Raw genomic sequence first — 12,500 nt, 5'->3', positions numbered from 1 at the left:
AGCATCCTTTGCTATCATCCACATCTTTATCGACCATTCCGAAATAAAAGAAAATTGTTTCCGCTTCTATTACCATTCCTGTAATATCAGCACAAACGGAACACACGTGAAATAACTAATTTCGTATGAGTCATTCGTTCTACGATGCTTCATTCGGTACGCTCGTTGTAACCTCGACCCCCTCCCCCTCCCTATCCCCCACCCCACACCCGTGAAAAGTGATTGTACAAGTGGGTAGAGGTAAGATGGTGGACGTGGTGGACAGCATGCAATTTTTTTTTCTAAAAGCACAAGAATATGTGAAAACATGCTTGGGTGTCGACAGACAGACAAATGGGCACCGCCTTTGTTTTTTCCCTTTGTGTGTGTGTGTGTGTGTGTGTGTGTGTGTGTGTGTTGGTGTTGTTTTCGTTTAGAAATATTCTTGGGGCCCAGATGTAACGTGGTCTTGAAATCATTAGGGAAATTTGATTCAAACGCATTCATAGAAGATGAATTGAAAATGAAACAAAACACAAAGATAAAGCCAAAATCCATACCCCCCAACTCCCCCCCCCCCCTCACACACACACAGAAAACACACACACACACACACACACTAAGACAAAAAAAAAAAAGAAAACACCCCCTTCTCCGCAATTTCTAATTTTCAAATGCATCATGCAGAGTGTCTCTCTCATCTTTTTCAGCACAGCGTCAATTGTTGTTCGCCTTGTTTTCTTGGTGATGGTGATGGTATGGTGCTGGTGGTGGTTGTGAAGATGATGATGATGATATCATAGGTGATATGATGAAGTATGCTGATTTATGGAAAAAAAAGTAAGAGACGGATGGGCACATCTGACGGATAGACAAACTTGAAGACAGAAAAACAGACACACCAAGCCACTCAAATGTCGACAGAGTTGGAGTAGAACAGAGAGAGAGAGAGAGGGAGGGAGGGAGGGAGAGAGAGAGAGAGAGAGAGCAAACATGGAATCTGCGATGGTTCAGTGTGAGCATTTGTCGAACGAGGACGGAATTCAATGTATTGTAATGTAAATTGAAGTAATACATCGTATTTTAATGTAGTGTAATGTGAAATGGTGTATCATCGTTAAATGTATGGTAACGATTTGCAATGTATGTGTGTATGTATGTATGTATGTATCTGTGTATGTCTGTATGTATGAGTGTATGTATGTGTGTGTGTGTGTGTGTGTGTGTGTGTGTGTGCGTGCGTGCGTGCGTGCGTGCGTGTGTGTGTGTGTATATGTGTGTATGTATGTATGTAATGTTCATCGTTTCCTTTTCTCATTTGAATACAGTTACATCTTAAAGAAAGGAAAAAAAAGGAAAAGGTACACGGAATACTCACGGGAAAGTTGTCCATTCCTGGCACCCACACTGCTGTCGTCTTTGGCACGTTCTGGGGGGTTGGCCACTGCAACACACACACACATAGTACCCTCTCTTTAGCGCACTGCATAAAAACCTCATCGCTCATAGCTCATTCACATCTACTAACTTTGAACCCTTTCTGCGAGTGAAAACTGGGAACAGTGATAAATTCTAGCCTACTTTATTTCTGGTCTATGACTGTGTGAGTGCGTATGTGTATATGTGTGCGCGTGTGCATGTTTGTGTGTGTGTGTGTGTTGTGCGTGTGTGTGTGCGCGCGCGCATGTGTATGTGTGTGTGTCTGTGTGAGTCTGTGTGTGAGTAACAGTCTAAAACAATATTCAAAATGTTGCACACCACATTAATGGAGATCTTAAGTGCGTGCATCCAAATTGTTCGAAAAATTCAGACATTTTTCAGTTCATTAATAGAGCGACACAGAGCCAGAGAGAAAGAGAGAGACACCGACAGAGAAACAGAGACAGACGGACACAGAGATGGGCCGAAGGACACAAAACAAACAGTGTGAGAGACAGTCAGAAGCCATCAGCAACTCTCAAAGGACACACCGTCCTCTCTCTCAGCTCCCTGTGACACACACAACCATTGGCCACTAACCACCCACCTCCCCACCATCACCAACCCACCCGCCCCTCTCCGTCAACTGCACCATGCAGAACCCCCCTCTCCCCCTCAACGCCCCCCGGAACCTCCCTCCCCATCCTCCTCACTCACCCACCCCCGGCACACCCCATCCACTATAAAATTGCGGCAAAAACCTGCCCGGCAAATGGGGAGCGGGGAACAGTGGTGGCGGACAGCCTGAAAGGAATCCCCACAGCAGCAGTCAGCCTCCTCCCATGTCCAGGAACTGCCAAGGCAGCTAACCTGCCCCCTTAGAAATGGGAATCTCCACAAGGGTGATCATTCCTGACCACCTCCCCCCCCCTCCCCCACAACCAGTCCCCCTCTCCCCCTACCACCTTCACTCGGCAGGGATTCCAGATCCGCCGAGCCCTGACCGTTGGTTGGAGAAAGCCCCCACCTCATCGGGTATGCATGTGTAGCAAGCTTTGATTGGTCCCTGTTCCGCTGTTTGATGCCTGCCTCAATCTGCATGCAAATGCCTGTGGAGCTTGGCCCCTGGGTGCCCGTGGGAGGGAAGGGGAGAGGGGGGGGGGAGCTGCCAAGACGGTAGGTGGGGGATTGAGGGTGGGGCGGGGGGCGGGGGGAGTGTGTAAGTCAGGCTGATTGAAGGCGGAATTAAACCCACCATCGCTGTCCGCCCCGACCGACTCACAGCCCTGCCCTACTCCCTGTGGGCACTGCTGTCATACAGGATGAACGGCCCGTCAAGCGCCCCTGCCCCCTCCCTCTGTCTGTCTGTCTGTCTGTCTGTCTCTCTCTCTCTCTCTCCCTGTCTCGTCTCTTTGCGGTGAAGAAAGGGAATCTGAAGGTACATACCCAATGCTGACACATCAGAAAGTGTTTCATTCCCGGCCTGTCAGAAGGCGTTCTCCGCCCCTATGCACCAGTTAACAGTTCCCTGGTTATTTTCCCTTACACCTCGCGCCAAGTATGACGGGGATGACAGAATGGATGGTGGCGTAATAGTGAAACTATCTGCTTTCCGAACGCAAAAAGTAACTATATGCACTGGTGTGGAAGAATAAAACCACGACGGCACTGGACAGAACTATCAAACAAATAAAGAATGCGTGAATACATGCCTGATGTTATTCAAGGTTAGAAATGACCTAACACTGTTTGGCAGTTATGTGAAAAATAGATCTCTGTATGTCCACCCAAGTGTTTGAACTGCCTGTCCCCAAACGCGGCGGAACTAAGACCACCCAACAACTTCTGAACGCCATCTCCTGAACGCCACAAGTTTTGCAAATAACTCACGGATGTCTGATAGTTACAAACAACTCACGAATTCTAGATTTGTTACATGCAGGCTGTCTTAACTGCAACATCCAACTCACGTCTGTCGTAATTGCTACAACCAACTTCTGAATGTAATTACCACTGCGACCCAACCCCTAGGATTTCATCAGTTCTGCTGAAGTGAAAAACTTAAAAGGCTGGAAGAAAACTTTTGAGGACAGACAGAAAACGTCAGGAGAGGAGGAGGAGGAGGAGAAGAAGAAGAGGGGGAGGAAGAAGAAGAAGAAGAGGAAGAATAATTATGGACATAATTTTGTAGAATATGGTTTCAGTTTCAGTTTCAGTAGCTCAAGGAGGCGTCACTGCGTTCGGACAAACCATATACGCTACACCACATCTGCCAAGCAGATGCCTGACCAGCAGCGTAACCCAACGCGCTTAATATGGATGAACGAGAAAGCATCAGTGCAAATCATCAAGGGACAAAAACGGTGCCGTGTGTCCTTGATGTGGCGCACACGCTTTTTCTGCATAGCAAGGCCGACGGTTCCACCAAGGACAGAACAGACGTGTGAAGAAAGACAGGCGTCGGACGGCGGCTGTGGTGTGATGCATGTCCTCTTGCTGACGTGTTGCCGGTGCAGTCTCTGGGAATGACTCCAAGCACACGTCAGACCCAGAAACACTACCTTTGGAGTTCTGTGAAGTTCTGGAGGTCTTCTTGTTTTAACCCCACTCCATTAGCTTCAACCCCTTTTCCCAATAGAATATCTTTACCCTAACCCACCCACCCACCCACCCGAAAAAACGTGTTTAACTCGCATTATTCTGGAAATTAACGGAGGGTCATTTTTGGGCAGAAGCAGAATGACAACTAAAATGGAGTCATTTCGAGGACAGTGCCACTGCCTAAGGGCTTGTTTTGGAGGCTGGCCCTAAATGCTCTCCACTCATGTTGGTGTGGAATTAATCTGGTATTGCCCGTGAATGCCTCCTGGAGTGGATAAGATTTAAGCCCACATTAACATAATGACTTTAGGGACCAGGAATGGAGTGGGTTGGTGGTGGTGGGGGCCCGGGGCCTGGGTGGGCGGAGGGGGGGGAGGCATCCCAAAACGAATTCAACCGTGTTTGTTTTCTCCAGTGAATATACTAGACTTCACTTTCTAATACTCATTTGATGAAATCTTCAGGTCGTAGAATCATTCCAGGGCAAGGGTTGAAATCTTCCAGGCCACACTCCCAACTGGAGCCATTTCAGTCCTTCCCAGTCCTTCTCCGTGGCGCTAACTTCAGAGGGGGTGGTGTCATTCTGGGACATCACACCGAGGGAGGGAAAAGCCAAAGTCTGAATCAACGCATGACCACCTTCCGACATCTCTGGCTTTCACGCATCTTGCTAAATGGGCAGGAGACTGGGAAAGCTGTGGGAAGAAGGGACAGGAAGGCGGCAAGGGAGGTGCTGAGCGCTACTGACGCTCTGGTTTTCCTTTGGTGAAAAGGCGTAATGGAACCACTCCGTTCTGGTTAAATTTACATCAACGATCAGCTCCTCTCTCTGACTCTCTTTCTCTCTCTTACTTTCTATCTCTTTCAGTGTGTTTTTTGCGCGCGTGTGTGTAGACTGACTGTCTCGCAGTATGCGAGTGTGTCTATGACTGTGTGGTGCACGTGCGTCTGACGTGCTAGTCTTACCAATGACTCCATACTGACTGAAAACTGATGTTAGACAGACAGACAGGCAGAGACGTGAAGATAGACAGATAACGCAGGACCCAAAACTGTTACTTGGATTGAAACTTCAGGGAAGCGTGGAATGGTAAACAGATAGATAGATAGACAGATAGGTCAGTAGGTAGGTAGGTAGATAAACAGAGACTGAGAAACGGGACCAACAAACAGACAGACAGAGAGGAGACAAACAGTGACAAACACACAAACAGGCAACGACAAAGAGAACTCAATTAATGGCATGAACGGCAAACAACACACCGCTGAGCTGGTATTGATCATCGCAATATTAAGTCTCTCTGTATCACACGCACACACACACACACACACACACACACACACACACACACACACACACACACACACACACGCACGCACGCACGCACGCACGCACGCACACCTACACGGATGGGGAAGGAAGGAAGAAAAAACCCAGCAGATTGTAGGAACGGCGCGGGAACCAAACCAAACAACTGATTGCTAATCATGGCCGCTGCAGCCTGGACCAAGGAGGGGGTGGGGGCAGGGGTGGGGGGGGGGTGGGGGATGGCCACAAATAAACACATTCACCGCCTCTTGGCCCGCAAAACCTCTGGCATTTCTGCTTCCCGCGCTCCTGCTGGGTTGTGTGTGTGTGGGGTGGAGGGGGTTGGGTAGGGGGTTGTGTGTGGTCGGAGCTGGGGGATGGGGGAAGTTAGCATTGTCCTTCGTGGTACCAACGGCCAAAGCATTAAGCAATTAATCTAATGAAGGCAGCTACCCCGCACGCCATCTTCTATGGCATCTATATATAAAATTCTTCGCTTGTTGGTCTCTTTCGTGAGTGTGACTCATATCTCTCTTTCTCTGTCTTTGTCTCAGTCTCTTTCTGTCTTCCTCTTCTTCCCCTGTCCCCTCCCTTTTCACCCCCTCTCCCTTTTGTTATATGTGTGTATTTCTGTAGCTGTTAGTTTAATTAACGTGAATGTCCAGGTGATGCGTAAGAAAAACAAGCACACATTTTACACTGTCTCTAGGTTTCAAGAATATTTCTAAATCTGATATTGTTGTAAGGGTTGAAAAAAAAAAGAAATATGTGTTTATTGCACCATCTGTTTCAGTGAACTCGACTCTAAAATGTAGTATTTCGCATGTTAACTCTGATACAATCTAGAGATCATTAGGAGAGCTAATGTGTGGAGGGGCAGAGGGTAATTGGGTTGGGGATGCGCGCGGGGTTCGGGTGGGAGGAGCTGACGTCACGCTCTACGCATTTTCGTGTGTGTGTGTGTGTGTGTGTGTGTGTGTGTGTGTGTGTGTGTGTGCGATAGTGTGTATTTATGCGTGCGTGTGTGTGTGTGTCTGCATGCATGTGTGCCAGCGTGTGTGTGCGTGGGTGCGTGTGTGTATGTGTGCGGGGTGGTGGGATAGATTTCATGATGGAGGTCACATCTCTTTATCCCGTTCATGCTGGCTGTGTTTACCCCATTCTGTGTGACCGGGTCAATCAATATCAGAAAGATCAATACCAGATCGCCATCCTTTTGTTTGCCACGCTCGCCTCTGATTAATTCCTCTCTCTCTCTCTCTCTCTCTCTCTCTCTCTCTCTCTCTCTCTCTCTCTCTCTTTGTGTCACACACACACTCTCTCTCTCTCTCTCTTTCTCTACCTCTCTTTTGCTATATGGACCATAAAATTTCAAATGTAAATAAAAAAAAAAGTCACATCTCTCTTCCTCTCTCCCCCCTCACTCACTCACTCCCCCCATCTCTCTCTCTTCCTGACTTACGTCTCTCTCTCTCTCTCTCTCTCTCTCTCTCTCTGTGTCTGTCTGTCTGTCTCTCAACACGGGCGAAGTTTCTATCTTTAACTCTTTCGCTTCCCGTCTTATTTCTTCCTACTTCCCGATTCTCTCTCTCTCTCTTCCCCCCCCCCCCCCCCCCCCCCGCCCCCCCCCCAGGCCCTTTCTGTCTGAGTGTCCCAGGGAAAAAGGGATCAGGGAGGACGTCACGGCCGTTCTCAAGCCGTGAAGACGGCCACAACGTAATGCCACGTGCATTCAGCACACTGAAATTATTCTCATTCCATTGCAACATGAGACAGAAGACAGGGGGATTTTCGCTCAAATTGTCCGTTTCATCACTGAAGAGGATGTGGAATTCCGCTAATCAAAAGGTAAAAAAAAAAATAATATATGAAAAAATATAGAATGGGAAAAGGGGTAGGCATGACGAAAAACAGATCAAGGAGAAACTGGGGGAAACGAGTGAGAGAGAAAGGAAGAGGTCAGAGAAGGAGAGAGAGAAAGAGAGAGGGGTGGAGCGAGAGAAAGATGAAGAGAGAGAGGGGTGGAGAGAGAGAGAGACAGATATTTCCAAGCATGCGTGTATGAGTATGAAAGAGACGGAGACAGAGAGCGGGAGAGAAACACAGGTCAGAGACAAAGCCAGAAACAGAGCCCTGGGCCAGAGACAGAGACAGAAGCAAACAAAAGAGAGAAGTGACGTGTTTACGACGGACAACCGGATTGGCCACCAGCAAGCAGAGGCTAAAAGACCGCCGACACACGGTGCCTGAAAGCTTTGAACACAAGCCCACGGCAGGCGTTGCCTGGTGACAGCTCTTCCAGCCGGATTAGGAGCTGTGTAGGGAAACGCCGTAGGGTGGGGTGAGGGGGGTGGGGAGCTGTCAAAGCAAAATGTCGTGACTCTAGTCTATGTAGGCTGAGCAATGGTCCTTAGCGTCCAATCAGTTCTTAAAGAAACCCGTCAACAAACAAAACAAAAACAGAAAAAAACAATAACAACATAAACGTGTTAAAAACAGTGTGTGTGTTGAAAATGTTCTACTCAATACCGTGATGGTGCCAGTTCAAAATGATGCACCCGCCCACTCTGTCAATCAACGCTCTTCGTTGTTTTTCCTGTCAATGGCACCACAGGCTTACAGTAGAGTCCGGTGAAATCCACGCTTTGCGCTAAAGTGAACGGCAATTGACAACGAACACACTGTTCATATTAGTTCCGCTGACGCTTTAAGAGACCATGTGCAATCTTGACAAGGCTTCAAAATTTAAGGTTTATTTAAGAAAAAAAAGTTTAAAAAAATATCATGACGGGGTACATAAAAACAACAGAAAATAATCACACCGGAATGACGGTAACGAACAGGCAAACAAAACACGACGACATTCTAATAACGTTGATATCAAACAGTGCATAAAGAACACAATTGTGTGTAAATGAACTGATGCAAAGTTTAAGTTAATTGTCTGAACAGAGACGCAACTGATTTTAGAACGACACAGCCAAAGAATGAAAAGTAGAGAGAAAGAGGGTAAAAAAAAAGACCGGATGGAATACAAATGTAGAAAACCTGAATAAAAGGTGATCAGACACCATGTCAACCGTGTAAAGTTGTATTGTATTGTATTTCTTTTTATCACAACAGATTTCTCTGTGTGAAATTCGGGCTGCTCTCCCCAGGGAGAGCGCGTCGCTACACTACAGCACCACCCATTTTTTGTATTTTTTTTTTCTGCGTACAGTTTTATTTGTTTTTCCTATCGAAGTAGATTTTTCTACAGAATTTTGCCAGGAACAACCCTTTTGTTGTCGTGGGTTCTTTTACGTGCGCTAAGTGCATACTGCACACAGGACCTCTGTTTATAGTCTCATCCGAATGACTAGCCTCCAGACCACCACTCAAGATGTAGTGGAAGGGGAGAAAATATCGGCGGCTGAGCCGTGATTCGAACCAGCGCACTCTGATCCTCTCGCTTCCTAGGCGGACGCGTTACCTCTAGGCTATCACTCCACTTAAGGGAGTTCTCTGCCGCTATGAATATTGTTCAGACCCCACAACACACCAACCCCCCAAAAAGTTCAAAGAAAAGGTTTCTTATTCTTGTTCCATCTTTCCGGCGAACAGAACCAGTAAGTAGGTGCCAACTACTGTGGACTTTCCACCGCTGCTGTCAGTCCTGTCAGCAGTGAAAAAACCATGCCTGACAAATCCATGCTCTCAGAATCTGCAATTTAAAAAAAAAAGCACATTTACACACAATCATTTGTCAGTGAAAAACGGAGGAATATTTTAACACCTCAGCTGACGAAATTTAAACATGAGTTAATTATTTCAAAATAGGGCAGTTGAGCCAAATGAAAATCGGTAGGCCTAGTTCTGGTGTAACGCCATTGTCAAGGAAGCAGAAATGTGTGTGTGTGTGTGTGTGTGTGTGTGTGTGTGTGTGAGATGGCGTGACATGTAACCTGTCGGACAACGATCACAGGTGAATGTCCAACAGCGGAACAGCAGAAGCTGCCTGTTTGTAACCCAGTTCCACCACACCGAAAAGCCATCAGCTAACCACACACGTCTCTGTCTCCCTCTCACTTTCTTTGTCTGTCTGTCTGTTGGTGTCTCTCTAACACACGCACATGCTTGCATACGCACATACACGCACACACACACGCCCTCCCCATCCCCCCCCCCCACCCCCACTCCCTTCACCCCCCCTCCCGTACGTCCTCAGCATAGATACAGGTACGTAGGCTCTACCTTCTTTCGAACAGATCATAAATTGGATTCCTACCTCCTTCTTCCTATCTCCCTTCGTTCATTCATTCGCTCTATCACCCACTACTGACTTCCATTTCTAATGCATTGAGAGGACGAAAGAAATATGCCTGTGAAAGATGACGACGTGTATATATTTGACCGTCCTTTTTTTTTCTTTTTTTACTTCTGTTTTCTTTCGTGTGTCAGCTATTGCGAAAGAAACGACGCATCAAGTAATGTCATGCTCTGCAGAGCCTTGTGTAATGATGTGGCGTCCTGATTCCGGCAGACTTGTCACATCAGCGGAGAAAAAAATAAAATAAAATAAATAAAAACCTCTACCGTGCCTCCGCCCCACCGCCCCCATCCCCCACCACAATCAAACACACACAAACACAGCATCAACCCCATCAGTTTGTGCAAACAGCCTGCTTGCCGACGCCAAACAATAATGAGGTTTTACAAAAAATAAAAAAAATAAAAAGGCATAAAAACAAACAAAAACATCAACACAAAAAGAGTGCACGCTCGCGCTCGCATTTAAACGAAAGATATGCTGCGCGTGCGCGCGCGCGCGCGCACACACACACACACACACACACACACACACACACACACACAGAGGCTGCGTAAAAGTACATGCATGTAATAGTTATTTCATTTGTATGTTTATCATGTATTCTGTTGTTTGCGAGCTATGTTGGTTGTGTCTCTTTGATTGAGAAAAAAATCATAGACGATTGTTGTGATCGGAGATGAAAAAAGCAATTCCTTAGCATTGCGTTACACTGACTTCAAAAGATAATGATATAAAGACAACAATGATATTTACAAGTACACGCCTGCAGGGCTTTTATCACAAGACTTCGAGAAAAGGGCGCGCACCGAACACACACAAACACACACACATAACGCGCTTGCGCGCGCGCGCACACACATACACACACACATACACACACTGAGAGAGAGAGAACTCAGAACTCAGAACTCAAAACGTTTTTATTCAAGGATTAAGATTTTAGGCATTGCCTATTCTTCCAATCTGTCCTTGCTAATCTACATCTAGTACAAATAGCACACACATAAATGAAAGGAAAAGGTTTTCATGCAGAATTGTATACATAATGAAGAACCCCCCCCCCCCCTCCCCCCCGCCCGCCCCCCCCCACACACACCCACATCCGTGCACACACATGCATACACACACTGACGCTCGCGTGCGGGCGCACACACATACATACACACACACGCACACACACACACTGACAGCACCCCTTCACTCCCCCCCCCCCCACACACACACACACTAAGATTGACAGATGGATAGGACAGTGATTCACACACACACACACAGAGAGAGAGAGAGAGAGAGAGAGAGAGATGTCATCAATATAGAAGTTCCAGAAACATCCGGGTGTTTAAAAGGTACAGTATTGTTACTGTCTCTGAAATCTATGTTGGCAAGTGCAGCATACTACAGTGACTACCACCATCACCAATATTACTTGAACACTTGTCACGATTATGATAGAACGAAATGAATAGATCATGCATGCATAAGAAATAGAACGAGAGAAAAAAAAAAAAAAAAAAGAAAGAAAAAAAAAGAAAAAGAAAAAAAGAGAGAGAGAGAGAGAGAGTTATCTATAATATGGACCATCTCATCAAAGTAAACCAACGACCAACATTTTAATTAATCAGTGAATGGCCCGGCTGAGACAGACTTATATGTTGCGGCAGCCACGAAGCGTTTCTGATCTTTCTGAAAATGCAAAGTTCACTTTTCTAAGACTGACGCCAACAAAGAGATAAAAGACGATGTAAGAGGTACACAGGGTAACGGGAAGAGGAACATGAAAACGTACGGACGAAAGAGGGAGAGAATGGTGCAAAACCAAAGAGAGATATTTTTCATACATGCACACATACACACCCACATGGACACAAACACACACACACACACACACACACACACACACGCGCGCGCACGCACGCACACACACACACACACACACACATGGATATGTGCGCGCAAGCGAAAGAGAGAGAGAGACACTCACACATACACATACATACAATGACGGAGTAGAGTCAGACAGCAGCCTCAGAAATCAAACACATACAGAGAGAGAGAGAGAGACGGAGACAGAGACAGAGAGACAGAGACCGAGAGAGAGATCAATGTTAAAAGAAAACCCAAAGCTTTGCTGTATTCATTTAATGAACTTTCCTTAACCATTATTTTTTATATACCATTAATTCCACTGATGTTCTGCGTTGGCTTGGTTTTGCATATAAAAAGAGTGCCCATTTCATTGCAAAGAAAAGCAATAACAACAACAACAACAACAACAAAAACAAACAGTTACGGAAGAGAGGCAGCAAGCCAAAGAAAACACCAACACACTCACACCAAGATTAATCTGACGCTCTCCCCTCCCCCGACTTCCCTTCCAGCCCTACCCACCCCCTACATCGAAGAGGAGAAATACCCCCAAAACATGGCTGGGCTAATCTTCCCAACTACAAGCCCGAAAAGTTACGGCGAAATAAACAACAGAAGTTAACTTAAGCCTCTTCGAAGGACCACAAGAAGAACAACAACAAGAACAAGAAGAAGAAAAAGCATCACGACAAAGGCACGCACGCGCAGAGAGTGGACCGAAATGTTGCAGGTTGGTGCTTTGTGTAATGTGGGTTGCTGTGCGGGGCAACATGACACTGAGATTGTACTGGTGCTTGTACCACAGATTGACTAAGTTTACAGTCGGGCCAACAGCAAAGTTAGAGCTGTATTATCAATGGCTCCTCCATTGCAATGGGAAATCATTTACAGATTAGTCTTTTGTGAAGGACTATGACTCAAATCAGGAGACACAACTGCACTGGCTCTTAGTGCTGCAGCTTAGGGGGCTAGTTGGCCTTTGGGAACCATCCCAACGCCGACTGTCCTAAAAAC

At 46.5% G+C, this 12,500-nt stretch overlaps 1 protein-coding gene across 7 annotated transcripts in view; it reads right to left on the bottom strand.

Annotated features, from left to right (window-relative positions):
• Positions 1-12,500, bottom strand: part of LOC143292420 (dual specificity calcium/calmodulin-dependent 3',5'-cyclic nucleotide phosphodiesterase 1A-like) — a 447,558-nt gene that overhangs the window by 110,822 nt on the left and 324,236 nt on the right. For all 7 annotated transcript variants that reach the window (XM_076602676.1, XM_076602678.1, XM_076602673.1 and 4 more), the window contains one exon: positions 1,358-1,423. In XM_076602676.1, the coding sequence (XP_076458791.1) occupies positions 1,358-1,423 (66 nt within the window). The remainder of the gene's footprint in view (positions 1-1,357; positions 1,424-12,500) is intronic.

This window comes from Babylonia areolata, chromosome 18 (genome assembly GCF_041734735.1).
Source record: "Babylonia areolata isolate BAREFJ2019XMU chromosome 18, ASM4173473v1, whole genome shotgun sequence".
Lineage (NCBI taxonomy): Eukaryota > Metazoa > Mollusca > Gastropoda > Neogastropoda > Buccinidae > Babylonia > Babylonia areolata.
The sequence above is the reverse complement of the archived record's forward strand: the minus strand, read 5'-3'. Positions and strand labels throughout refer to the sequence as shown.